Consider the following 27,516-nt stretch of genomic DNA (forward strand, 5'->3'; position numbering starts at 1 on the left):
TGACCCTTCCAGTTACTGCGCTTCATGTCTGAGAACGTCAGATGGACAAACTGGGAGCTCTTGCCTTATTTGGGTATACTGTGAGTAATCCCACTGAGGTTACGTACCAGTGTATCAGCTTCTTAGGCACAAGCACAACACTTCCGTGGCCATAACACACCAGCAGATTGACTGCAGCACTACAGGACATATTAGGCACAGTCTGCTTCACACAAGGCTGAACCAAATGTTTTGGAATAAGAAACCCTCAAACTTTGCGCAGCGTATAACAAATACACATTAAGAAAGCCACAAGAGTCCAAACAGTCATGTATTTTAACTGGAACACAGATTGGCCATATGTTTTGGCTGCCAAAACCGAGATGTAGAACTGAAAGTTTCAGATACATTTTTTTGTGAGCTGAAAGTTAACTTTCCCCAACAAGGAACAATACTTTCAGAACTGAAATAAGGAATGAAAATCTGTCCTAGTTTCGGTATGTGTGTGTGTGTGTGTACGGTTTCCTGTCACTGTGTCAGCACAGTCAGCCCTTCTGTTCATCCACTAAATTGCTAACTGATCTACAACTCAGACCTTTAACACGGCTTGAACTCTCACATTGACCGGCTGTTTTTTTTCCCACAAACTGAGAATTATTGCAGATAAACTGCCCAAAGCTGGCTCCACATTATTTGCGTGTGTGTGTTTGTTGGTTGTCAGATTTTTAGTTTTTTTAGGGTCTTGAAATTTAAACAGACCCCAGGGATACTTTCTCAAGAAATTACCAGCGGGTACCCAAGTAGTGGGTGGCATTCCTGAAATTTTGAAAATATTATATTGCCTTCAAGGATTGTCAACATTAAGGGCACTATAGGGGTCCTGTACTCGCTGAGTGTGAGAAATCAGTGCAAACAGACCCAGATGGGAGTCAGATGGTCACTGATAATTTGAGCTGTCCTCATCCTACAAAGGGTGCACACACAGACATGAGATGATTCTTGGCTACTTATGCTCTCCAGAGGCAGAAACGACATTAGCATTCATACTATGAAATCCCAAAATATGCTAAACAAGACACTGTGGAGTAAAATGATCAATTTAGAGTGGCTTGGGAATATACTTGACATTAAAACCTTTACAAATATGTAGAGTATATTATTTGATTAACCTTGAGATGTCGTGGTAGGTTGGTAGACCTTGAGCTACGTGTTTCATGCATTTGGCTGGAAGCCTGCTCTTCTACTTAACGGTAAGAAACCTTTGAGTCTTTGATATAATTGATCATGATGAAAATCCGAAGTCGCCTAAAAGCTCAGATTACCACAGATGGAAATGGTGTCCTGGGATATGCAAATCCTGTTGCATAACAATACCGCAGATGACATTAAAACTTGCAACAAAAACAAAAGTAAAGTAATGCAAATGAAATGTATTTCTTTCTGTTATTCTCATGTCTGTCCCATCACGTTTCACTGTGCCCTACACTCTAAAACAATTTTTGACTAAGTAATAACTTTTTCTCTTGATCACCAGAATTTTACAAGGCGGTCCTTCAGCTGTGGGCCTCACTCCATTGTGACTGTATCAGCCTCCTGCCTATTACATTTTATATATAAACATCAGCATCACACATAATTAAATTACAAGTAAATTGCCACTGCAAGTATTATGATTCAGCGGTATGCGTTATTTTTATCATGTGTTATTTTGAAATAATGAATGCACAGTGAGATGAAAAACAACATGTTGTGTCAGTTGTTTACATCTGTTCACATAATCTTCAGGATAACAAATCTCTCTGTTTTGTCGTCTCAGTATTCCTGGCAGTTTTTAATTGAGAAATCGTGGATTTCTGTTTTTACGTTGTCATACATTTTTCGGAGGATATTTTCATTCTGATCTTTTTTCTAACTCGACAGTATCTGTTATGGGCCGCGTTCGAATGTACTGACATAACAGCTTGTAGCTTTATTGTATTTTCTTCCAGTGCATTCACTGTTCTCTGGAGCCCAAAGCAACACTAAACACAGGGCTGACTTTATGTTTCCGGTCATTTCCTTTTCTGTAGTGAACCTCCTGTCAGTCTTCACTGTCTTTGGGTTTAATAAAGAAGAATTATTGTGAAAATGATCTTCACAAATAAACACAAGACTTGAGCATTAGATTGCAGACTGAGCATTGCAATGCATAACAAAACAAACTCTTAACTGACTTCCTTTAAAAAAAATATCTGGATTAATTAGGAGATAACCTCAAAGCTGACATTAAATAACTTCCTGTTAGCTTTAACATAATTAGGATAGTGTGAGCAAGGTCCTCAGTGCAGGACAGAATGAGTCTTAACAAGTCAAGTTAGCAATGTTTAGGTTCGTCATAACAGTGAGAAGCCTCAGGCATCCCTATAGGATACAGTATAGATATGTATAGTATATTCATACAGAGCGTGTCAAAAGACTTTTTCACCATATAACAATAAAGAACCTTTTTGAAGTCAGATCTTATGAAGGTACCAACTATTCTCCCTCTCTCCTTGCAGTCTAAAGGTTCAGTCATAAGACTGTATAATAAATATTGTACTGAGCTTTTGGGTCTTCAAAGAGAAGCCAACGCAGAAGTGCATGAAAAGTGCATTCTTTCTAATGGCCAGCAGGGACGCACTCCATTGATTTCCATTGATATTTAGCCTTATGAGACGATGACCCTGCTTCTCACTTGATTTATTATATTGGTAAACTGTTTCCTAATGGGTTTATGGTGTCTGTTGATAGTTTCAAGACAGCATAATCTTTATTTTGTAAATCACGGTTCCATTCTGAGGAAAATGGATGACAAAGTAGGGTATGCACCTTTATGATTGACAAGATTCCACCACAGTAGTGTGCCCTTGGGTTATTAGTGAGGCAATCCCGTGCAACACATCAAACTCAGATCCAACTGTCAACCTACGCAGCGCTGATGAAAAATGAATAGATACAATCTTGCTGTAATCTGAATATGATCACTCCTGGTTCCAAAAAAGATCATAATGCCAAACCCGAGGTTTCGAAGCAGTAGTCCAGACTCACACTTGGGCCAGTCAGCGATTCTAATCCATTACACTTTTTTATCGAATTCAGCATATATCTCCTCACGGTCCGTTAGCTGTCCGTTCTGTGTGTGCAGTGTTTGTACACAGCCCTGGCTCTGTAAATGGGAAACAAACAAAGTAGCTCGGACCAAGCCACACAACAGCGTTCCAGCCAATCCGTGACAGGGGCGTTCATATTCACGCGCAGGGCAGGGAGAAGAGGAGCGTAAAAGGAGGGAAAGGGGCAGTGGGAATAAGCCCAAAAAATTTCAAATATCAGCAATATCTTTCTCCAGAATCGCTGATTCCACCTTTAATACTTGTTCTCGGACGAGATACAAAGAAAACACAGAATAAGGAAAAAGCGTGTCCAGTACACGCAGCATTTGTGCTTTTATTTTTATTACTTTTGATTTATGACATCATGTGTCAGAAAGAGTGATGAACTGCTTAAACTTTATCTTTTAACCAAAGCTTTGCAGTTTGCCTCACACACACACACACACACACTCACTAAATCTAATCTATTTAGAAGTCTGGGTATTTGTTTTTCAACTCTTCAGAAGCAGATGTTTGTAATTATTTCGTGTTAATTGGCCGACTTCTTGCTGTCTGTGATGTCTCCTCGGGAAGTGGGATTTCAGGTAGAGAGGGGAGACATTTTTTTTGGCTTGGCTTTGCAGCAAAGCAACTGAACTCAGGCTGAAACGTTGTGTTCCCTCTGCCTCCCCTGTGGAAACAAGACCAGCTCATGTGCAGTGGAGCATCAAAATAACCTGGCCATTGCTATTTAATCGCCATTCTGGACCCATGCTCAAATTAGATTTCTCTAATGAGCTCATAGAGATCGCTTTCAGAGTTCTCCCTTTCATCGTCGCCGCTCAGAGAATCCATTTAAAAATGGACCGTGTGGTGAAATCTGCAGCATGTGACGCGCTGTTGGCCATTGATGTTTGTATTATTTGAGGGCGTTGGACGGGAGTGAGGAAGTGTAGATGTGTCTGATATCTGGGGTTCTTTCCTCTATATACACACAGACACACACACACACACACACACACACACACAGACACAGACACATCCGACCTCCCTTGCTGCTTACATCTGTTACCATGGTGATGAGCGGCTCAGAAATGATGGCCCTGAGGCTCGTTAGGGCCGGTGTCAAAACCGGCGATGTACGGCCAGCGTCCGGATATTCCTCCTGCCGTCTTCCATGCTCGCTCTCAGCATCCTTTCTTTAGCAGAACGAAAAAACGCCTGACCAGAAGAGAAGCCGCGTGCAGTTTTTTTCCTCCCTGCAACACATTACGTTAGCAATTAGCAGACTGGCACATACTACAGCTGGCTTTAAAAGCACTTTTAACAGCAACATGAGATTTGCCAGTTAGAAAAATTCCACTACAGAGGAATCTGCATGAGAATATTTTCTTCCTGCGTCTGATTTATTCATGAGGACGAACAAAGCAATCAGATGAGAAAATCTCCCAAGTGGTAGGTTCATGTGTGTTTTGCGAGTGTTGGGAAGTGCTTTGGCTTTATCCATTCTCAGCCAGCTGATTACTCTGGGGCGCTGGCATTAGTTTGTGTCAGAAACTTGTGTGCTTCAGGGTATATATCTATCCACATCTATGTCCTGTGCCACCACGTGTTGGGCTTCAAAGGCTTTTGCCTGCACTGCCCCCACCTCCCTCTCTCTCTCTTTGCAATTTAAATCACTCGTATTCCACTCTGATTGCACAAACATATCGAGGGGGAGGATGAGCGAGAGGAGGGTGGGGACGCGCTCATTGCATAAGGCAAACCAACAAACACCTGGTGTTCTGCTAGGATATGATTAAAGCAGCACCAGTTTATACACGTCCTGCCTGGATCAAAACAAAGCAGGACACTTTGGGTGACTTAATCAGGCTGACTCTGCCTCGCAGACTCACTGCGGCTCTGAGTCACTCTCCAGCTCTGTAAGTGTGAAAGAGTTAGTCCAGACGTACGGAGGAGGTTTCTTTAGCGAGTTGAGTTTTAAAGGCATGCTCACACTGGTCAGCATTGCTGGGAGATTCCTGCTGTGACTGCAGGGCTCAGCTAAACCTGAAGCTCTTAATTTAATACGATCCCTTCTGTGTGTGTGTCTAGGTGTGTGTGTTGGTATTCTCCCACAAAATAAAGTCACGTCAACAGTGGTCACAATGTTCTCTGACAAAAATCCTTAAGGGAAATGTATGTCCTGTCAGCGTGACATCATATTTAATCATATCTTTTATTTTTCTTTATTTTATCCACCTGTTTCTCTTTGTTTCCAACTCATGAGCGTATAAACAATTGATTTTCTTCCTGAAGAAGATCATTCCTGGGTCAGACATGACAGGAAAGATGGAAATAAGAAGCTACGATATGAAATTATCTATTGATTTTTTTTTTTTTTCGTGCTGTACTTGTAACCGTTATGTAGCAGGGGTTACTGTATCTTGTGGTAAATTCCTCCAGTGTGCTTAACTGCTGTGGGGCGGTTGCTGAGGCAGAACACTGTTCTAGGTCATATCAGTAGCTACTAGATTAGACTTGCTAAATTTCAGGGCCATGGGAATGAAAACAAACAAGCTGGATCTGGTTACATTAGCCATTTCCTCACACTTTATTCGGGTCCCTCCTCTCACCCCTTTATGAATGTTTGCATAGCGAGATGGGCATTAAGTGGGCAAAACTCAGTTTAGAGGTCAGACTCGGAGATGAGACACTCGAATGCCGTCGCACACACAGACAGGTTCTCTCTGCTCGGGCAGAGTTTGATTAGGGTCCGCGAAGTGAATCTTTTTTTTTTTTTTGGGTGAAATGTTCAATCTCTTAGTCCATATGCTTTATAGATGGGCATCTGGCATGAAGAGCCCATTTCCTGTTCCTTCCTCGGAGCCTTCTGGGATACTCTGTCTAAATCTTGGCACTCGTGACTACAGAGCTTGACTTGTCTTTGCAAGGTGGAGCGTAACCAGGAAGGAAAATGCAAACAGCATCCAGCCAGCCCTGCCTGCCACAGTGCCAAATGCATCATGCTATTGATGATTTACAGTATTATGTATTTTGCTGTGAACTTGTCTCCTGCTGTGAGAATAATAGCGTATATTTCTCAGAAGCCCTATTGATAATACACAGCCCTTATTGACCACGCCGACATTGTCCACTTGTCATTACATGGTCATATGCCACTTTTATGACCTGTAATAATCGAGGACCTTTCTAAATGACATGTGGCAAATGCCTTGTGTAAATGTAGTGACACCTCCACCTAGTGGCAGTTCAATCATACACATCCACATCAGGAATGCATGACACGTTTTGGGTAATGTTTAAGCCTTTTCTTTTTTGTTTTGTGGACCTTGTTTTTTTTTCAGGAGGGTAAGAAGAAATTCGATAAGGAAACAGAGAAATACTACTCCCTGCTTGAGAGACACCTCAACCTGTCATCCAAAAAGAAGGAAGCATATCTCCAGGAGGTAAGAACCAAAACAAATTTCAGTTTGATCCCCAACATGTCTTTGAATAATGCTGTTTTATGGTTCGTCTGAGTGTCTCCTAAAAATAAAGCACCCCTTGTTTGCCCATTACTTCTTTAAGCACACACTGTTTCCAGGTGGTGATGTAAGCATTAACTCTCTGTCCACACAGTGTCTGACCCCCCCCCCCCCCCCCTGTCTTTGTTACGGCACTAACCCTGATTTGTTTGCTCATCCTCAGGCTGACACGCAGATTGATAAGGAGAGACATCTCTTTTATGACGCGTCCCTCGAGTACGTTTTCAAAATACAGGAAGTGCAAGAAAAAAAGAAATTTGAGTTTGTTGAGCCGGTAAGACAAGTCAATCAGTTTTCCATATTTCTGTGCTCAGTTAGTGATGAATGCATGAAGAAGATTGCTTTGCCTTTTTTCTCTATATATGTAGTTACAGTAAAGGATTAGTTTAAGTGGCGTGTACTCAAAATAGCACACGTTCTTTGTACTCACTGCTAATGAAAGTGGCTTTTAAATGTCTGTTGTCCCTTCCTGAGTAAAGACAGGCTCAATTATACATCTCTCACAGGTATATATGCCGTCTGCATCACAAATTCTCAGTTATATAGTCCATCCATTTAAGAAAAGGAGTGAGCAAAATTAGATAGAAGTGTTTCTTGTCAAACAAAACAAGGCCTCCACCTCAGTGTCAATTCTAACGTCTTTAACGGAGAAGTTACCACGCCAGCATTAAGTTCTTTAGGTGTTAAATGTCTGGGAACGTGAGATGGGAGCTAAGTGGCTTTTAAAAGCCCGCACTCACATCTGTTTACATTCACTGGCAGGTCACCCAGAATGCCAGGCCAGAAATGTAAATCTCCAGGTAGCGGTGGGAGAAATGACAGGGCTCAACCTTGCCTGTGATGAATCTGGGCACAGATAAGATTGTTCATCCTTGAACATTTTGATATGGCAAGCCTCATCCTCGAAATAAAATCAGTGGTTGTGTCTGAGGACTTGAACGAGAGCAGCTCTATGTTTGTAGGACCCTCCATGCTAGAGATGAGATCAGTTTTTTCCTCCAACAATACTGCCAGTGCTTTTTCTTTTCCCCACACACAATGGTTAAGGATGTTTGTGCGTTAAACAGAAAATCAGATCACTATCCGTCGACCATAAAGAGCTGCAACTTTGTGAAACTTTCCTTCTTTGGCTTAGACATAAAATATTCAGTTTTGTCAGGTTTGTTAATTCTTTTTTTTTTGCATAGTACAGTTCTGTTTAATAAGAAGTTAATTAGATTTGAATTGACAATGTAATATGTACATTATACTCATAGTTTTAGCACAATTGTTTACTTTTTAGGCAACAGGATTATAATTAAATCCATGGATGAAAAAAATCACTACAGACCAGATTTTCTATGTTTTAAAAAGACTAGATGATAATTGTGTGATTATAACAGGGATTATTGTTTTTAATGCTCGCAACGGGCGTTTTATTTTGCAATGCACCTTTTTAAAACGTGCCCTGTGGTGTGGATTTGTAATCAGACTCTATATTGTCTATTAATTCAGTAAATTACCCTTAAATATTCTCTCTCTCCAGCTCCTGGCATTTCTTCAGGGCTTGTTTACATTCTACCATGAAGGATATGAGCTGGCTCATGAATTCGAGCCATACAAACAGCAGCTCCAGTTCAACCTACAGAACGTAAGTCTCAACACCTCAGGGGTTGTACACAAAGGCAACCAGCCACATAATCAGATTCTGCAGCTTATCATACCCCAACATAACAAGCGGAGTTTTCACAAATGGATAGCTGTGTGATTAAATGAGATTCTTTGCTGCACAGAGGATCAATATTTTCAGAGTGTTGTATTGCAGGCAGTTTACTGCAGGCCATTTAATGGTACTGTGTCAAAAGAAAGTTAGAGCTGGAGGAGTAAAACTACAGCTACTGCCATGGCCCCTCCTTCTATCACCATGACCTCACCACTTGTAGCCTGAGGGCCAAATTTTTTCTCTGACCCACAATGTCAGGCCCATTGCTCTGACAATTTCTACTCCGTAACCCCCTCTCCATGTCTCAGATGCAGAGAGCTCTAATAGGAGCTGGAGAAGGTGAGACTGTCTCAGCATCTCTCCAGTAGGGGAAATGAAACGGCCTCATTCTGACCCTTTGGACTCCAGAAAGAGGATTCCTGGGAGCTTTTACCAACTGATCCTCCATCCTAATTTTGGATCAACTCTAGTGCAATCTTCTGTTATAAATTAAACATATCTGAATTAGATTCTATTTCCAAATGGTTTGCCAGAGTTTTCTGTTATTCTTTTCCCCAGGTGTTCTCGTGCAGCTGCACAAATATGAAGCAGTCAAGATGTCTGATGGTCCTCCTTTTTATTTATTTCAGTCTTGGTTTCGGAAAAAAAAAATATTATATTATTATTTTTGACATGAGAAATTGCCATTACACAAAATCCTCTGTTAATGTGATTATAATCCAATCCGGCATTTTCGGCACAGACACGGAACAACTTTGTTAGCACCAAGCAGGAAGTGGAGAAGCTGATGAAGAGGATAAGGTCTGCAGATCAAGACTATAAACCCCCAGGCCAGTGGACGATGGAAGGCTTCCTGTACGTCCAGGAGAAACGTGAGTCTCTGTAGCCAGCCGTCTAGCCAGCCCCCCCATCCCCTTCCACTTATAAGTGCATTTTTCGACATCCATCACCATAAACAGGTCTTAAGTTCTCCCAGGCCTCTGCAGAAGGGATCCTCTCACAAGAGCTCATAATTCATCCTGTTTACCGATTCACTTTGATGTGCTCTCGAACAAGGGGGGAGATACCCAACTAGAGAGTAGAGTTTTATCAGCAGTGATAAACAACTTTTGATTTATTTAATTGCAAAATAGATTTTCAGAAGAAGCTCTGTGACTCAGAGAAAAATATTTTGGCCGTCTGCCATTTTCCCGTGTGTTTATTTTTCTGTCCTAGGTCCTCTGGGATGCACTTGGACACGTCACTACTGCACATATGAGAAAGGCAGCAACACCTTCACCATGTGCAACACTGAAAATAAGTCAGCCGGGAAACAGGTAGATTAGTTTAAGTTGATCTTTTCTTATTGTTTGATTTAGTTTCTGTTAGTTTAGCTCAGTTCTGTGTGCATACAAATGGTAAAAGCTGAGAAAAGGAAGGAAAGGAGGAAGTATAATCTGTGTGGGTAAAACAAAGAAAGCCCCCTGAGGCTTATAAGAACGTCTCCCCCCTAGAGGGAAAAAAGAGAGAAAAGTCAAGATGACAGATCTGCGAATTGGGCACAGAAAACAAAAACTTGTTAACTCGAGGCAGCCAAAAATGGTTGATAACAAAATCCAAGAAACAACTTGTGAAATAAAAATCAACTTTTAACTGGGGAAGTAAGTAAGACAATCAACTGATTCATTTCATTTACAAGAATTTCTCCTTACAAATCACTGAGAACTTTGTGAGACTTCAAACAGCTCAAACAACCAAGTTGTAATTATTTAGATGAACTGACTGCCGTTTTGCATTTTTTAATAGGATGGTCATATCACTGTTTTTAGACTTCTGTTTATTAAAGTACGGTGTGTTTTTATTTTTAGAATGGTCTTGTCCTAAACCAGCCAGAGACGTTCAAGCTCAAGTCCTGCATTCGGAGGAAAACCGATTCCATCGACAAGCGCTTTTGCTTTGATATCGAAGTGGTGGAGAGGTCTGTGTCTCTGTGAATCATCTACACGTTCCCAAAGATGTCTTAGCACTTACATTAGACTGAAAAACATACATGAAATAAGCCATATAATACCATTACCACCACCTCTAGCAGATTTCTCTGTCATCACGAGTCAGGACAGCATTTAAAGGAAGACATTATATGTCAACGTTTAACATTAGCTGTCTATCAAAGCTGAAGTCACCAACATGGAATTATTTGTAAAATCACACAGAAGTTTCCTTTTTTTTTTTTTTTTTACAACTAACATTTAAAGATTAATGAAACGCATGTGCGATGTTTTGTCTCATACATCTTGAGTTTTTTTATTGAACCCAATTCATACTGGCAATTAACCCAGATTATCATGGGAGTACTCAGCATTGCTAGAGCTGTTCAGGTTTGATTAACATCTTCAAAGACTCCCTGTTGTTTACCAGTGTTAGATGTTTTCAGCTCTGTTTGTGTCCTGCATGTTCATCAAGTCCTCTCTCTCTCTCTCTCTCCCAAGCTTTTGTTTGTTGTATGTCCACGACATCCATATTTACTCTATTTTTTAAAACCCCATTCCGTCTTTTCTCTGTGTTCATGTCAATGTAGAAATGACATCTGTCGTGGAACTCTTTTCAGGCCACTTCAGTTTTTCTGTAAAGTCCGGTATGTGAACTGACCAATGCTGCCCTTTCAGAGCAGTTGCATGTGCTGCATGTGTGCTGCTAATCATATCATTCACTCAGCCTTCTAATAAATTACTCCTGCCTTCTTTACCACGTCACTAAATCAGACATCTGTTGGTCAATACGGGCTAAAGGACACAGACACAAATTATTTGGACTTGTCTGCAGTTCCTCAAGTAACATATTGATTTATATTATTCTGAGAATCACATAATCGTTTTGATATCTTTAGCTGTATTGGAGCATTCATAACTGATTTGTATTTAATGCTGTACGATTGGATATGATCAGGAGTTGCACAAAATCACCTTCAGACTGGCTGCCTGCTGATTAACAGTCGCTAAATTGATTTGAAGTCATACCTTATGAGAGCTCGTCGTGATGTTTATTTTAGAATATAGAGTTAGCTCATCACTATGCATTATTTTTTTTTGCACCAGCAAGGAGCCAGTACCACTCAGCCTTGGTGAGTGTTGCTGAGCACGGACAATAACTGCAGTTTATTTGCAGGACAACTCATTTATCATAAACAGCGATGCCCCAAGGTGCTTGTTCCAACCACAAGGACAATGTGGGCCAAGCTCCAGTCAGCTTCAAGCTCATCCATTCATCCTCATTACAATAAAACATGCTGTTACATCTATACTCCGGCCAGAATCAGGCCAACTATCTCAGAGCCTCATTCGGGTCGGTTCACCCACATTACTAAAGGGGGTATTTAGCCATGCAGATAGTTTGATTTTATTTGCCATGTTCTTAAGATAGCCCTGTGATGAGCTGGGTGTAGCCCACCTCTCGCTCTCCAGCCTCCCCGTGTGACCCTGATGAGGATAAGTGGTTCTAGATAACAGATGGATGTTCTTCTCCGAAATGTCTGCATGCACCCCAATAGTTCTTGCACACCAAAAGTACAGTTGTGGAAGTCAAGCATACGATTTCAGTACAGATTATTTTACATCTCAGTCAAAATATTGTCTTCTCTTCCAAAACCTGTTACAACAAAACAAGTCTAAATGACAAATCGTCAAACTAAATTAAGCATTTCAACTCATTAGCCCAGGGATGACGATGTGAAATGTTCCAGTTAAATATATTTGAACAGAATTTCATTTGTGCTCAGAGCAATGAAAAATGTTATTTCAAAAAATTCAGCAACAATTGAATGTTTGGATAATCTGCAGACCAAACTGTCAACAGGTTTCACTGGAGCAGCGACAGTACTTCCACAAAGACTGACGAACTGTGAACTAGATAAACAGGAAAGAGATGTGGATGATTCTCATTACAAATGTTTTTGGGTGAAGGCATATCCGAGTTAACTATCTCAAAACCAGGTCAAATGAATTCTAAACTATCTGCATGGCGAGGCACCCCTGGAAGTTAAATGTAAAACGAACAGATTTGGCTGACATTAATAACAACACATGCAACTTGACATGGCTCCATGCTAGTACTAACTATCACTACTGGGTGCGGTTTGTTTTTGTTTGCCGGTATCATCACATAATGTTATCAGTGGGTTACTGTGCCCTGTAGCAGTGCTGTGTAGTAACTACAGATAATGCTCAGACCAGTTTCAAGCTTTGAAGTGCACAGGGAGACATGAGACACAACAACTGCTGTGCTACATAACACAGATGAGGTGGCGGTGTATGCATGTCGGGTGCAATAAAATGTATCACTCTAATATTAAGCACATGTAATATTTAATTGGGAGTGGAATGTAAAAGCACCGAGCCAACCGGGGGCACAGTTTGAAGTCAAGCATTTTGCACATGAACTATTTTAGTCACACTAGTCCTTTTATAGTGGTCTCAGCCAATGTAAACATGGTCTGTTCAGGGGGGCCCGATGCAGTGAGATCAGACTGAGAACAGCTTTTCTCTGATATATTTCCAGGCATGGCGTTATGACACTGCAGGCACTGTCAGAGTCCAACAGAAGATTGTGGCTGGAGGCCATGGATGGCAAGGAGCCGGTGAGGAACTGCCTGTTTTGGTTTTGAAATATTAATTTTGTGCTGGCTGGATGTTTTGACAAGAAAACAATACCAAAACTGAATTAGTGTTCACCGGCACCCTCTTCTGGTGGGTTCGGCTTAAGCCCTTTGTAAGAAAGCATGACCTCACCGTCCACTTGTGCTAATAATAGGACAGTCCGCTTTTTGCTTTTTCCCGCTCACTGGGAAAACTGTGTGGAATAAATCTCTTCTTCTTTCAGGGAGAGGGTTCCTTAACTTAATCATGTTTTTTTGTTTTCTGCTTTCTCTAGATTTACAACCTGCCAGCTATATTAAGCAAAAAGGAAGAGAGTAAGTGTGTTTATCTTCCCAAAGCCCTTTCATCATTGAAATACATACAGTGTGCTTTGTAACACACACACATATCAAACACATTCCTTGTTACCTATAGCTATCCCTGCTCATCAGCACAATTTCTTGACATACACCTACTCAGCTGACATAGAAGAGCCTTCCAGCACAGCAGTTGTATCTTATTAGTTAGAGCGCAAGCATAAGGGAGAGCTTATTATTCCTGCATGATGTGTGGTTAACCAATGCTAATTGACATGTCAACCTTTTATTCTCCTGTTGTGTTACAGCATTTCTTAATGAGGCAGGCTTTAACTTTGTGAGGAAGTGCATCGACCTGGTGGAGATGAGAGGTGAGCCGTGGAAATCTTTCAGCTTTCATTCGTCGGATGACTCGGAGTAAAGCCCGGCTGTGATTATGAATAACAATGTGCTTCATTCATTAGTGGACAGGACAACACATTGTATTCCTTGGTATTATATTCCACTCTGTATTTCTTGTTTCCACTTTTTTAATTTCCTTTTTTCATTGTCGTGCAGGCATAAACACAATGGGGCTGTACAGAATCGGAGGGGTCAACTCCAAAGTGCAGAAACTGATGACCACAGTCTTTTGTGAGTAGCCTTCAAATCAGAAAAAAAAAACACATTTTCCCACTCATAGCTCAGTATGATTTGAAATTACTGATGAAATCTTTTTTTCAAATGGACCACAGACAGTATTATTAGTGTTTATTAAACTTTAAATTGCAATCTTTTTAAGTCCTCAGAGCATTTCTTTGCACTATATGTGCGGTATTTAATGCCACATAACAAAACCAACAGAAATAAATAGTTCTGTCATTTCCAAATGCCTGAATGACAGTTTTTTGTTCTTGCCATAGCTTTTGAATTTTACTGTATGAACAGCTTTTACAGCCATCTTGAGTGAAATCTAGAGCTTTGGCGAGCATGAAGTGACCCTGCAGAGTGAGGGAAGAGGTCCTCCTTGTGGTGTGACGGTGTAACAGCCGCCTGGCCTCATTTTACTTTGTCATTTCATTTATTAGATGACCCAAGGTAATCCAGTTTGCATGCAATTCATACATTTGAACAGGAAGTGTCTGGATGATTTATGCGAGACTCTTGTGAGGGTTGATCTCTGCGAGACAACACACATTTCAGCGGCCCTTACACAAGAAAAGTGTTTTTAGCGCTCATTTAAAGCATTCTGTCAGGTCATGTCAAGATGTATTTGTTTGTCAGTTTACAGATTAGTCATCGTGGTGCTAAAAAAAAATAAATCAAATGTGTTTCCAATAGCATCCAAGGCACCTGTGGATATGGACCTGGATCCAGAGACGTGGGACAACAAAACTATCACCAGTGGTCTGAAGAATTACCTCAGGTCAGCTCGCCCCACAAGCTGTGTGTCTTTTAGCTGTCAGGAATCATCATTACCTCCATAATGCCTCTTTCAAAACCTCCCTGGTGTTAGTCACACATTCAGCACTGCCAGTGTCTCACAAAAGCTGGTGGCTGCATTCAAAAGACCTATGTTCACTCACATAAATAGTAACTGTTCTTTTTTATTCACCAGATGTCTCTCCGAGCCTCTAATGACCTTCAAGCTCCACAAAGATTTTATCATGGCTGCCAGTAAGTTATGAAAAGTTACCCACAGCTGTAATATAATAGATATTTTACCAACTGCGCTCCGTTTCCTTTGATTATCATACGTGAAAGAGACACTCTGAGGTTGGCAGAGCATGGTCAGATGTTGTTTTTATAAAAAGGCGTGTATGGATGAATTGTGTTTGTGTCAGAAGATGGCAGAATATTCCATATTTTTAGATTTATTTTGACCCGGTCGAATTAGTTTTAACAGATTGTGAAATTCTACCTGACTGTTTAAACGGGGAAATGAGTTTAAACTACATTTAAAATGAGATAGCTTCGTGGGCTCTACATCCAGGCCCTGACAGGAGGGAAATCAAATGAGTAAAGATTGAACTCATTAAATAGTTTCCATCTCATGTAATGCCTTCTTTCCGTATGCATCACATAGCTCTCGTTTCAAATTGAGAAGTTAAATTGCTTTAATATGTGCTCATTTACTCATTTCTGCACCTCTAGATATAGTGTCAAAAGTCGATAATTGGCAGCTTCGTGTTTTCTGTGCAGGTATACGAGCCTCTTGATCATTTTATATCCATTTGCCTTTCCTCAGAGTCAGATGACCAGAACTACAGGGTGTGTGCTGTCCATGCTTTGGTTCATAAACTGCCGGAGAGGAACAAGGAAATGCTGGAGCTGCTAATAAAACACCTCGTCACGTACGTGTACCTGTAGCAAATCAGTTACACAGCCTTAAAAAAAAAAAAACACAGCTCTATGAAAGGAGATCAAAATTGCCGAGACTGATTAAATTGACTTCACAGTTCAGGGACACCTTAATGGATTCATAACTGTCTCTAAACCTGTCAGTATCTGGTAAAGACTAAAACTGTCACACCATGGTTAGGTTTGCATTGTGCGTGTTTCAGCAGAAACACCCAACAGAAACACCCCCTGTCTTCTTCCTCCAGAGTTTCCACACAAAGTGAGTCAAACCTGATGACCGTATCCAACCTGGGTGTCATCTTTGGGCCCACGCTGATGCGCTCGCAAGAGGAAACTGTGGCCGCCATGATGAACATCAAGTTCCAGAACATTGTGGTGGAGATACTTATCGAGAACTTCATCAAGGTTATTGTTTGGCACTGGACGTTGTCATTTTAAGTCTTAGTTTGTTCGTTGCAGTTCACCATACCTTGTCTTTGGATAGCGAGTGACAATTTCAAAACACAAATTTAAATATTGGTCTGTATTGGTTTGAAATACACAGTACTCAGTGCTCCTTTCTGGACCTACAGGTCTTTCACCAGCCTCCAGATCCAAATGTACCTCTGCCCCAACCCCAGAGCCGGCCTGGCTCTCGGAGGAGTAGGGCCATCTGTCTGTCCACGGGTCCCAGGAAGCCCCGCAGCCTCTACACCCCAACACTGTGCCTGGCAGATGCAGAAAGTGAGTACCAAAGCAGTGATTACCGCCACAGGTCATCACACCACAATTTCCCAAAGCCTGTTGGTGGTCTTTAATATCTATCAGACATCTGCACACACTCTCTGACCACATTTCTGTCATTTCTAGAGATATTCACCTTATATTTGCTGAATATTTTCAAATGTAAAACTAGTATAATGCTTCCAAATGCATTAAGTTAAGTCCTAAAGTTATAAAAATCTCTTCCTCACTCCTCAGCAGGTTTTAATGAGAGCCTTGTATGCCTCTTCTCTGGTCCCTGCATAGGTGACACTTTTAGCAGCAGTCCAAGCAGCACCCCCATGGGCAGCATGGAGTCTTTGTCCTCCCACTCCTCTGAGCAGAATAGCTGCTCCAAAACTGCTTCCACCGCTCAGGTCAAGGACAAATCGCTCCTGGACCTCTGCCGAACGCCATCACAGCTCTCAAATGGCCCCAGGAGCGCCGTATGTATCAGCAGCCCAGAGTCCAGCTCCAGGGAGGATGCAGCAGGGCGTACAGATGGAGAGTCAGAGGACGCTCTCAGCCTGTCCTCAGTCAGCATCACACCTAGGTTGTCTCCTGCCCCTAAAAAAGCCCCCCACTGCCTCGCTAACCTCAGGCCGCCACTGCTGAACCGCTCACCTGCTCCCTCCATGAAATCACTGCATTCATCTGAAGGTAGGATAATCGAATCATAAAGTAATACCAGTTTAACTGGCCTGTCATCAGATCTTTGATATTGTTTCCTTTGCAGTGATGAAGTGGAAAGGAAACCTCATGAAAGTGTCATTTTCACGACAAAATTCACAAGCTGAATAGTTTTGTTGTCATAAGTTATTCCTGCTTAATACTTTGAAAAAGAGACAACGACCCCTTGAGCATATATACACAGCAGTGTTAAAATATTATCTACAGGCCTCCGGGGTTACTTTCTGTGCTGTGATCTGTCTCAGTATAAAATTTTAGTGTCTTTGTGTCATTTACACAGAGACAGAATTTATTATTTGTGTGTCTCCTTCAAGGCCGCAGGAGCTGCTCTGGATCCGTCCAAAGTCTGTCAACACTGGATCTGAAGGAGAGTTTAAAGCCTGCTGAGAACCCAGACCTTCCACCAAAGCAAGTGACCCGCCGCAGGATGGACACCTCAGTCAGCAACGGCTACCAAAGACCTGGCTCAGTGTAATGGGTTTTGAAATGCTCGTTTTAAAATCCAGTGAAATGCCACTTATGAAATCTCATCTTGTGGACATTTTAATCATTAAAACACGGCGCTGGAATTGTTCTTTGAATAATCAATTAAACAGTTGGCTTCGATTTAAGAGCAGTTTAAGTAGCTAGATTTCTTTCAGTCTTCCTCCCTTTCTCTGTCTCTCCCCTCTGCGTCATCAGCCTCCTCCAACGTCTGAGCACTGAGCATTGAGAGGTCTCTAAGATTAGATGAGTATGTGTTGGGAGATTTATGTCTTTTCCTCTCTGGTGGGAGAGCTGGGTTTAATTATGCTCTGTCTGCTCTGGGGTTGATGTGACCCAGCAGCAGTCTGCACCCGTCCTCTCGGGACAAATAGATTGTTTGACTTGTCATGTCTGAGAAAGCCAGTCACACAGTCTCTCAAGTAGCTTCCTTGTATGGCACCCACCCTGCTTGCCCCTAGGCTCCGCCGTCCCCTTGACTCTGAGGTTGTTACGTGCAAGGTCAAGTACAGCCTTGTTATATGGTTTAATTCAATTCCGCGCCATGCTGGAGCTGAGTCCACCCAGAGGAAGGAAACCTCCCGTATTGTCGTTACGCCTTTCACCTCATTCTGAACAATGAGGAACGCTGGCTGGGCTGAGAGAAAGTGGACAGACTTGTTTATTTCTGAGGCAACACTGCAGATTTCATAGTCAGTGATATAAATTACAGAGTTATTGATTATTTATTCTGATGATCTGATCCCAGGACTTATCTTTCTCTGCCACACACTTTGGTTCCAGCTGTTTATTTTATCCTTGATACAGTCAAGTGGACTGACCTCTTTTTATTTTCCTGTTTTTCCAGGGTTGCTGCCAGAGCACTGCTTTTTGAAAATGCCTCTAACGCCCAGTCTGTTCCAGTCGGAAGGTGCTGTAAAACATCTAACACCATCTACATCCAATAATTCCAGTCTCATCTCCTTTAAATCTGCCATGACATTGCCTTTTTTCTGTCTTTGTAGAGATGCCAAGGCGATGTATTCCTGTGAGGCAGAGCACAGCCACGAGCTCAGCTTCCCCCAGGGGGCACACTTCTCAAATGGTGAGCAGAGACAGCACAAGGCAAACATTACACGCTTCGGCTGACTTGTTACTTTGCTGCAGAAGTGCTCACATGCCTGCTTGCGTGGGGGATGATTGAGTATTGGACAGTGTACACACACACAGTGTGTTGTGTATTGGCCGCGCACAGCAACGGTTTGTCTAGTTCACAGTGTTATGCAGAAACATAAAATAATTTGCCCATAGCGTGACACCCCCATGTGCATTGCTAAAATCCAAACAGCCTCGGGATATTTTATTGCCTCTTGCTTGTTCCATGAAGAGATGACTTGGCCCTCAACCAGTGCAGACAGGTCACTGTAACCTAGTGATGGAAGGCACCGGTGCCTGTTCCCTGTTATCGAAGCCAGCAGAGCCAGCAGCCAAACGTAAAAACGTCAACAAACGCTCCCTACCACTTACCAGCAGGCAGAGTACTTTTATTGCTCCCTGCATTAACAGACCATTTCTCCTCCTTTTCAGCATATCACTGCTAGGATATTTTTTTTAAAGCTGTTTTAAAATGGTGCATTTCAGCAATGATTAATCTTGTTGTTTTTTTTCTCATAGTTTACACTGTGTGTGATTAAGCAAGGCATTGCTGCTTTCAAGCCTGCTTAAATCTTCCTCAGGGACTGACTTTAAAGAGCAGTTTGACCTAGAGTTGTCCTCGAGTGTTTATTTTTCTGCCTAATGTGTTTTTTTTATTTATTTCTAGCTTTTTTTTTTTGCTGCTGTTCACTAACTCTGAAAAATAATGTAACCAAACACAGGCTCAGTGATTCTAATCAGCTTACACTGTTTCTCTTTCTTCTCTTCGTGTAGTCTACCCCTCTGTCGAGCCAGGCTGGCTCCAAGCGACATACGAAGGAAGAACAGGCTTAATCCCTGAGAATTATGTCGTCTTCCTCTAACAAGCTGGTAAACATCTTTTTCATGGTATCCATGGAAAACAATGATACACAATGCGGTTGGCTGGTTGTTCCCGGTAACTGCATGTTCTGCACTCTTTCTGCAGATGTCAAGCAGCGCGGCAAGTTGCTTTAACTAAGTTTTTAAAAAAAGTACCTCCTTTTCTGTGAATTGTGAAACGATAGGGGGAATCTGCAGAGATTCAGAGGTTAGGAAGAAATAGGTGTGAGATTAATGTTAGATGTAAATGTATAACCCATGGACTGCACTGATGTTTTTAATCCCAGTATACGCCTACAGAATCACAAAACAGTCACATCCCATTTCACAAGATTTATTCTCAGAAATATATTATCTTTTACCTTCCCATTATATCAACGTAACACGGAGACCTGTAGCTTCATAAACAATAGTAACCGTCATCGAACAAACTGTGATTTGAAATCTAATCTATTAGAATTTAATAGAACAAAAAAGCATAATGGGTTTGCACCTTAACTTTTCATGTTTATGGCCTGTGATCATTGTTCATCCACTGAACCTGCTCCCTGCTGCTGTGCACTTTCTGTTTAGCTACACGGTACTGTATTGTACATTAATACTCGTGAGTTCTTCTGTAGATGCTAATCAAAAATATTAACTTCTTTTTAACTTTTTATTACTATAAATTATCGCTTCAAATATATGCTGTATGTAAAAATGTGTTTTTTTTTTTAATGTCATGAATGCTATGTTCATGTGGTGGAGCGTTCACCTTTAATGCCTGGTGTGGTACTGTAGTCACTGGTACACTGGTGTACTAGTAATGTCAACGAAACATGTATCAGATTATATTATGTTACAGATTCCATTTAATATTTAATTTTCTGTTACTGTCACAACATTTCAAAAGTACAAAGTCCATAATTATCTAAAAAAAAAGCTCACTTCAGTGAAAAAAAAAGATAGAAGAACAAAATAATTTCTTTCACTCCCTCAGTTATTATAAACTGAAAAATTACTCCTAAATAAGACTTTGTCTGGTGACTGAAAATGTTTTTGGAAAGGCATTTGAGATCTTGCACTTGCCAAGATCAGGATGTTCTTTTCCATTTTACATGTTTAAGAATGCAAGATGGCCTTGAACGTTGATGCTGGGATAATACTCCCTTACAATCTGAATTCGCACGGCCGTATCACGGAAATGATATCAATATCCTGAATATGTAACATTTGGCTTTTTTTTTTTTTTTTTTATATGGCAAGCTTGTTTCCTTGCAATCATCTACTGTGTCTTGACAGTCATAAACTTGTCTATAAATAAACAGTGTGATTTATAAGACCTGTGGTCCAAATCCTTTGTCACGGTTTAAAGAGTTCAACTTGTGCTCATTGCGGAAGGAAACTCAAAAGCCTGTAAATCAAGCTGAATAGTGAGAATTTATTGTAAGTTTATGAACTGCTGGTGGGTAAAATACAGCCGTCTCCTGTTGTTCACTAAAAAGAAAAGCCAGGATTAGACTAAGAAAATACATTTCTAGCATGACGTAGGTTCCTTCCTATCCATTTGCTTTTATTGCACATTTCATTATATCCACCATAAGTTTTATTTTTGGTCCCATTTCTTGATTGTTAACTGTACAGCTCAGCAATTAGCAACATAGTAACAACTTGTTTTAGGTCAGGTTGATATGACCATGTGCCACGGAGAAGACGATTTATTGTTTTTCACTTCTGTAACTGATCCAGAAACTTCTCTTTAATTAAAACCTGTCAGAGTCATTCCATTAGAATCCGTAATTGTTTGTGTTTTGACATTTTTTTTAAACACATTCAATTATGGAAATAACACATTTAGGGCATTTTGCAGCCTGGTCGGCATCTGTGCTAATTGAGTTATTTGTAAATCACCTAAGCACACAGTGGTCTTTTTTTTGGCTGTTGTATTACACATTCCTTAAAGACAGTTAATGTTCCAGTTTCTCCCGGTGCAGTGAGTCAACTCTGCTGCTCACACTAAAAGAATTTTATTAGTTTAAGTGGTTCCTGTCTCCTGCATTTCTCAATTATTAAGAATAAAATGTCACTGTTTGTAGTTTTCTTCAGTACAAAAATATCAGCATCTCTAGTGGACTGTATATCAGCTAATAAGTACCATCTTGTACACAAGTTGTAGGATGGGAAGGCCACCAGAATTACACAGAGGTGCTTTATTGATTGATGCCTCTGAATTCATAATAGTCAAGATAGTTCTATGTTTAAGGAACATGTTCATTCTGTTTAACCTCACGTAAGTAAAAGAGCTAAAGACCATTAGATGCAATTTGGCAAAGAATAGATGACGGACTACAAAAGCGGAGGCTATGAAAAATCCCATAAATGAAGGGTCAGTAATCCAGTCACTGCAGAGTTGCGATGTCTGTGCTGGCGTCATCACTTGGTGTGGAATAAGAGGGGCCTCACCATGCCTGCCAGGACCTTGGGAAGCTGGGAGGCAATGACCTCCGACATCATCTCTGGAAACTCCACTCTCATGGTTTCTGCCTGGATGAAGGTGCTCAGACAGAACAGGTTGACCTTCTTCACAATCTGTGACGAAAAGAGACATTCATATTTGTCTTGGTACTCGTTAAAGTAGCAGTGAGAGGAATGCTGTTGTAATCTATGAGGGATCCTACATCGTGCATGGCGTCCATCAGCTTGGTGAGGTGGTAGAACCGCTGTGAGCTGGCCATCAAGCTCTTCTCCTTCATGTGGATGGCCTTGGTCAGCTCCCGGATGTAGTTTTGTCTCATCTCCTCAAATGCTCCCTGGCTTTTTAGTCCCTCAAGAGGCACTGAGAATGAAGAGGATTAAAAAACATGTTTTTCAGTCCGTGTGGAACTATGACTTGATAGAAGCTGCTACATATTTCATGTCAAGGTCCAGCCACCCTGCACAACACCACCTTTGTTGTGTAGCTCTACAGTAGATGGTCATCAAAGCTGCAGATCTCTCTTTGCAACACTGTCTACTTTAAGTAGTTAATTCAAAAGAAAAGGTCAACAGAAGAGTGGACTGTTTTTTTTTACCTGTGTTGAGTAATATTATGGCTTTCATGCAGAGGAACTCCTCACGGGAAACTTGAAGATTCGCAAACTCCTGAGGAATAAACTGTATCGCCAGGCAGAGGTCATAAATCGGAGATCTCCTCATTTGCTCCCTGACAGACAAAAACGTGAAATGGTTATTGTTTCTGAAATGTGAATATGTATCACTCTATACCTCTTAATTATAAATCATTGTTGACTTTAATTGTTTTTTGCGATAATGGTTACTTACTGACTAAGGACCAGATCAGGTGCAAAGTACAAGTATTCACGGGTGACATTCTGAAAGGAGCGCCAGCCAAGAGAGAAGACCATCAGGTTCATCCATGAGTACTGGATGAGGGTCATCTGATCAGTGATGTGAAGATTACGAAACCCTTAGAAAGATATATTACAGAACGTTTCATTTCTCAGCTGTGTTTTTTCTTTAGAGCACAAGCACACTGTGTCTTCGCTAATACTGTTCCCGACCTAAGGGTCAGACCCCAGTGAGGGGTCCCCAAAGCCCACCCCAAGGCCTTTTTGATTTTAAGGAGTGTAAGAAAACTTACAGCGGGCCTGTATCTCCTCAATTAATTCATTTCTGTGAAGCTAAATCTGCTAAATAATAAATAAAAAATAAGCCAAATACTTCTGTAGTGTAAGCTACACTTTCCTTTGCTGCTGTAACAAGTACATTTCCCTGTGGTGGGATGAATAAAGTATATCTTAATCTAAATTAAATTATTTTTAAAAATATCAAGAAAAATCATGTCTGATTCAATTTGAAATTTTGAAAATTAATATTTTCTCTGACAACTCAGAATTCTAATCCCTTCATTTAACTTAATAACTTCTCGTATCCAATATTCGTATCATTACAAATCCCTCTATCTCGAGACCTCCGGCGGGGTTTGCCAGTGGATCTCCATGGCGACCCTGGGTTTCAGAGAGTGGTTACCTGGCAGACACTTGGACCACTTGACAATCCACAGCAGCTGTTTCTCACACAGTCTGTTGAGACTGTTGAGCAGGAGATGGGAAACATCGGGCTGTGTGCTGTCATGACCAGCGTACACAACATCTGGTTCGATGTTTTCCAGGATGTTGAGGATCTGCTGGGAGAGTTGCACCTCACGGACACCTGGTATGCAAGACATGGTGGTCAAGGCCTGGTTGTCACTGGACATGGCCAAGTGGGACTGGAACATCAGGGACGGGGGCAAACCCAAGGCTTTCAAGGCTCCAAACCGTTTCAGCTTCCTGCCTGTGACACGATTACAAGGCCTGGTTAGATTTGATGACAAAGAGCACAGTTTGTGCCTGTAACACAGCAGTGAGTCAGTGTTTTTCATATGCAAAGGAAATTCACAGTTTGGTAGGTTCAATACCTCTGAAAGCAGAGGTTACATTTTAATTACTGTAAGTATTGTCTTTTTGGTTTTGAGCACTTTTAACATCAAAGTCTGACTTGGCATTACATCAGTTTCATTTCTGCCTCAGCACTTGCAAAAAAAGAAATTCAACCGTATTATACCTCCCAGCATCATTCCCGCTTGATAGCACTTTCTGAGGCGACATGCGGGGCAATTTTTCCTCCGGATTTTGTCCACGATGCAGTCATTTCGCCCAGCGCAGAGATAGCTATGATGGCCTGTTGAATAAAAAAGGAACAGATAATTCACGCAATTTTAAGAGCGCTTCAAATACGTAGAGACGAGATGAGAGCCACGTAATAAGTAGAAAGCGTGGAAGGCCTCTTGGCTATTAGCGCGGCTACTCACACTGCACAGTGAGAAATCTAAAGAAGGAAATTAGATAGAAGCAAGGCTGTGAGGACAGAGTGACACGGCCGTGGTGAGACATAGTGGCTCTTACATATCTCTCCTTACAAGATAACAAGAAAAACAAGTTCAAGACGAAGGACACAGTGAACACTGGTCAATGTGATACTGTTGTTAATGACCTTAAATGACTTCCATAGAAGGCCAGTCGAGCTTGACATGGTAACTTTAGTGTTTAGTGTAATTTTTCATGTTTTTAAGTTTGTTTGTCAGGAACAATGTCGACTAATAAACAGCAAAGAAACAAATGAGTTAAGTGTATTTGCAAACGGCATACATTACACAGCATGTATAAAGGAACATAGTTATAATAGTGAGCATGAAATGACACATGCACCAAGAGAACACAGGAAAAGACACACTGTTCCCATGTAGATTATAGGGAGCTGAAAACCAGAGAGACAGTTGTAATAAAACGTATAAATCATGCATGTTTGATCCGGCAACAATGGACCAGATGTTAAAGGATATTTCAAAAAGCAGTTCGACTGTCTCCTGTAGCTGATGATTTAGGCGTTTCATCATCAATCACAATACAAGATTTTTCTGGTTTAGACATTATTGACAGAAGTCCAACTTCTTTTTTTTTTTTTTTTTACTTACAAATTACAGCTGATCATTTTCACAAGTAGGACAAAAGTTTTCTTTACTCACCTTCAACTGCTCTTTTAAAAAAGACTTTACAGCTCCCGCAGGTTAAAACTCCGTAGTGGCAACCAGATGCCTCATCCCCACAGATCACGCACATTCTCTGAGGTGGCATACTGGATGAAGAAATAAAAAACATACATTGATTGAGCTAAATTGATATAAAAATATTTATCTTAAATCAAAACACGCTCATTTTAAAACTTAATCCCACTTTTAAACTTCTGACATGATGGTGAGCGGGTATGAAAAAAGAAGATAAATCATCTGAGTGATCTTTAATTTGATTAAAGGCAAGAACTAAATATTTCTTTAACTAAAAATGTGAATGAGTGGCTTGTTCGACTCTTGAGTGAATTTAAAGTTTATCTGATGCCTCTTTCTGTGTTTGAGAGATAAGAATGAAAGCTGATTTGTGTCCATTGCCCCAAAGTGACATTATCAGACAAAAGTTTGTTTTTTTTCCAAACTAAGAAACATCCTGAGTGATTCAAATAATTAATTCACACTTCAAAAGAACTGATCCTAACACATCACATAAATATATACCTATTATATTATGTGGGAGTATGATCTGTCCAAACTTTTATCTGCTTTCCATCGTTTAACTCTGTCACACAAGTATACATTCAAAGTTCTCAGTATTGATTACTTCATATTTCCATCTCCACAGTGATTTTGTGGTAAATGTATCAAGTAATTAACTAATTACCCCGGGAATGCGGAGAAAGGTGATGGGTTCCTCTGGGACAGGGTTTGGCTCTGGATCCCATCATAGCCGCTGTGTGTGAACGGGTCTTCTGTCACCCCTGTGGACTGGCACCAGTACTGAGACTCAGCTGGAGACATCTGCACCTGCCAACGGGGAGCCTCGTTCTTGTACATCGTCAGTTGCGTGGCTGTGTGCCTGTTGGCATCAAAGCTGATGACAGCTTTCCCCGACAAACCACACCTGGAGTCAGTCCTCTCCTGGCTCAGCGCCGGTAGTTGCTCCGGCTGGTTCAGGTCGATCAGAAAGTTTGGAGATCCCTCCAGACTCGGTCGAGGACCCACAGTGGTTGGCATGAAGCTTGTCGACTCCCCGTCACCAAGCCCTAACTGCTGCTTAGTGTCGGTGTCACAGCAGGTGTCGAGAGCAGGCATCTCCGATGATGGATCAAAGTTGGGACAAGGGGTGTCCATAATTACAGAAGGCTCCTTTTCGTCTTTGATGAACTTACACGCTCCAGGTGCTGAGGAGAGACTCAAAGTTGCGCCATGCAAACTTTCGGAAGAGGCCACATTTACAAAATCTCCCCATGGCACACTGTCACACTTGAGATATTCACTGCTACGGTCATAGAAATTGCATTTTGCATCGAGTGAGCCATCTATATTACAGTCTTTGAAAACTGCGCCATCGCCACTTAGATTCAGACCGTGGATAAGTGTGCCAGCGTTTCCAAAATTACGCACAGAAGAGGACATGCAGGTTAGAGACGGTGCCTCGTTGGGCAGTTTGGTATTACTGTACCCAGCTTCAATCAGCTCGTTTACCCTTGCGTCGGTGGAATCAGCGTTAGAAGTATTAATGTTGCTCATCCTTCCGTTTATTTTATTTTCCATCTGAACTGCGACGCGCACTGCAGCCTGGAGTGCGCCCGAATGCTGGAGATGTGTGATAAACTGTGCCTCAGAGACTTTCCTGTAATCCTCCCCCTTTGCCGAGGAAGGCTGTGGCTTCGTCTTTCTTTCAGTACATAAGAGTCTATTCCATTCAGTGTAACAGCTGCTCAGAAAACAAAAAAGAAAACCAACTTCTAACGATGAGGGATGAAATGAAATGAAAGTAAAGACTTGGAATATTTGGGTAAATCACAAATATTTCCTTTTTCTGATTCTGGGTGCCATGTTTGAAAGATAAATGTTTGTTCTTTTTCCTGCTCACAGAGTTTTCAGGCTAAATCCTCCAAAGGATGTAGAAACAATCAGAGAAATGTATGGACTAACACCACCTATAACAGCAGACCTGCAGTGTAATGGCCAGCCAATGAAGGGAATCGACCATGGATCACTTTTATTTCAGTCTTTAGTCTCCACCCTTTTTTTCAACAAATATGCAAACAATGAGACGCCTTTGGAAGATGAGACCAACACTCATCCATTAAGTTTATCTAATATTTTGTCTTCATCTCCTGTTTGCACATAAATCCTGTTGTATCTCTTCCGGAGCAGGACTGCATGATATTTTTATAATCAGACAGGAAAATCACATTTGTCCAGTTTGTGCTTTGAAGTTTTATGTAACACTTTGAGACATCATCCAAGTTACTAGAAGTGACAGGAGAAGTTAATGGAGTGTTATGTAAGGTCTGTTAGAAAACAAGTTCTAAACCTGTTTTGTGTGCTTGGTCAAATGAAGACCACTTGATGAAGTGAACGTGTTCTCTGTATGCTGGTCTTCTATATTTCTATATTCCACCCTCGCCTCCTTTGTACTCATCTAC

At 41.2% G+C, this 27,516-nt stretch overlaps 2 protein-coding genes across 6 annotated transcripts in view; one reads left to right on the plus strand and one right to left on the minus strand.

The window, feature by feature from the left end:
- Positions 1–20,434, plus strand: part of arhgap42b (Rho GTPase activating protein 42b) — a 55,008-nt gene extending 34,574 nt beyond the window's left edge. Inside the window, exons 5-25 of one of the 5 annotated variants that reach the window (XM_019272996.2) lie at positions 6,434–6,535; positions 6,777–6,887; positions 8,139–8,243; positions 9,058–9,187; positions 9,531–9,631; positions 10,163–10,272; positions 10,873–10,929; positions 12,849–12,927; positions 13,221–13,260; positions 13,551–13,613; positions 13,801–13,875; positions 14,563–14,647; positions 14,840–14,898; positions 15,470–15,575; positions 15,828–15,987; positions 16,155–16,305; positions 16,579–16,983; positions 17,328–17,421; positions 18,344–18,406; positions 18,501–18,580; positions 19,405–20,434. In XM_019272996.2, coding sequence (XP_019128541.1) covers positions 6,434–6,535; positions 6,777–6,887; positions 8,139–8,243; positions 9,058–9,187; positions 9,531–9,631; positions 10,163–10,272; positions 10,873–10,929; positions 12,849–12,927; positions 13,221–13,260; positions 13,551–13,613; positions 13,801–13,875; positions 14,563–14,647; positions 14,840–14,898; positions 15,470–15,575; positions 15,828–15,987; positions 16,155–16,305; positions 16,579–16,983; positions 17,328–17,421; positions 18,344–18,406; positions 18,501–18,580; positions 19,405–19,493 — 2,265 coding nt within the window. In that variant the 3' untranslated portion in view covers positions 19,494–20,434. Of the gene's footprint in view, positions 1–6,433; positions 6,536–6,776; positions 6,888–8,138; positions 8,244–9,057; positions 9,188–9,530; positions 9,632–10,162; positions 10,273–10,872; positions 10,930–12,848; positions 12,928–13,220; positions 13,261–13,550; positions 13,614–13,800; positions 13,876–14,562; positions 14,648–14,839; positions 14,899–15,469; positions 15,576–15,827; positions 15,988–16,154; positions 16,306–16,578; positions 16,984–17,327; positions 17,485–18,343; positions 18,407–18,500; positions 18,581–19,404 lie in introns of all 5 variants that reach the window. The other 4 variants (XM_010739715.3, XM_019272994.2, XM_019272995.2 and 1 more) reach the window with 4 other exon arrangements.
- Positions 20,435–20,708: 274 nt separating this feature from the next.
- pgr (progesterone receptor) lies at positions 20,709–27,008 on the minus strand. Its single transcript, XM_010739714.3, has 8 exons — positions 25,743–27,008; positions 25,037–25,146; positions 24,076–24,192; positions 23,500–23,805; positions 22,792–22,936; positions 22,542–22,672; positions 22,149–22,306; positions 20,709–22,059 (listed from the first exon to the last, which is right to left on the minus strand). Exons 1-8 carry the CDS (start codon positions 26,633–26,635, stop codon positions 21,904–21,906), a joined length of 2,016 nt encoding a protein of 671 aa, XP_010738016.2. The 5' UTR covers positions 26,636–27,008; the 3' UTR covers positions 20,709–21,903.
- Positions 27,009–27,516: the final 508 nt, after the last annotated feature.

Source organism: Larimichthys crocea, chromosome VII (assembly GCF_000972845.2).
Source record: "Larimichthys crocea isolate SSNF chromosome VII, L_crocea_2.0, whole genome shotgun sequence".
Taxonomy (NCBI): domain Eukaryota; kingdom Metazoa; phylum Chordata; class Actinopteri; family Sciaenidae; genus Larimichthys; species Larimichthys crocea.

Excerpts from the sequence above, each read along its gene's own strand:
- pgr (XM_010739714.3), bottom strand. The coding sequence starts at position 26,635 with ATGGAAAATAAAATAAACGGAAGGATGAGCAACATTAATACTTCTAAC. Across the intron at positions 23,806-24,075 it reads AGCGGGAATGATGCTGGGAG|GCAGGAAGCTGAAACGGTTT; the intron begins GTATAATACGGT and ends ATCGTGTCACAG. Across the intron at positions 22,673-22,791 it reads CCTGATCTGGTCCTTAGTCA|GGAGCAAATGAGGAGATCTC; the intron begins GTAAGTAACCAT and ends TTTGTCTGTCAG.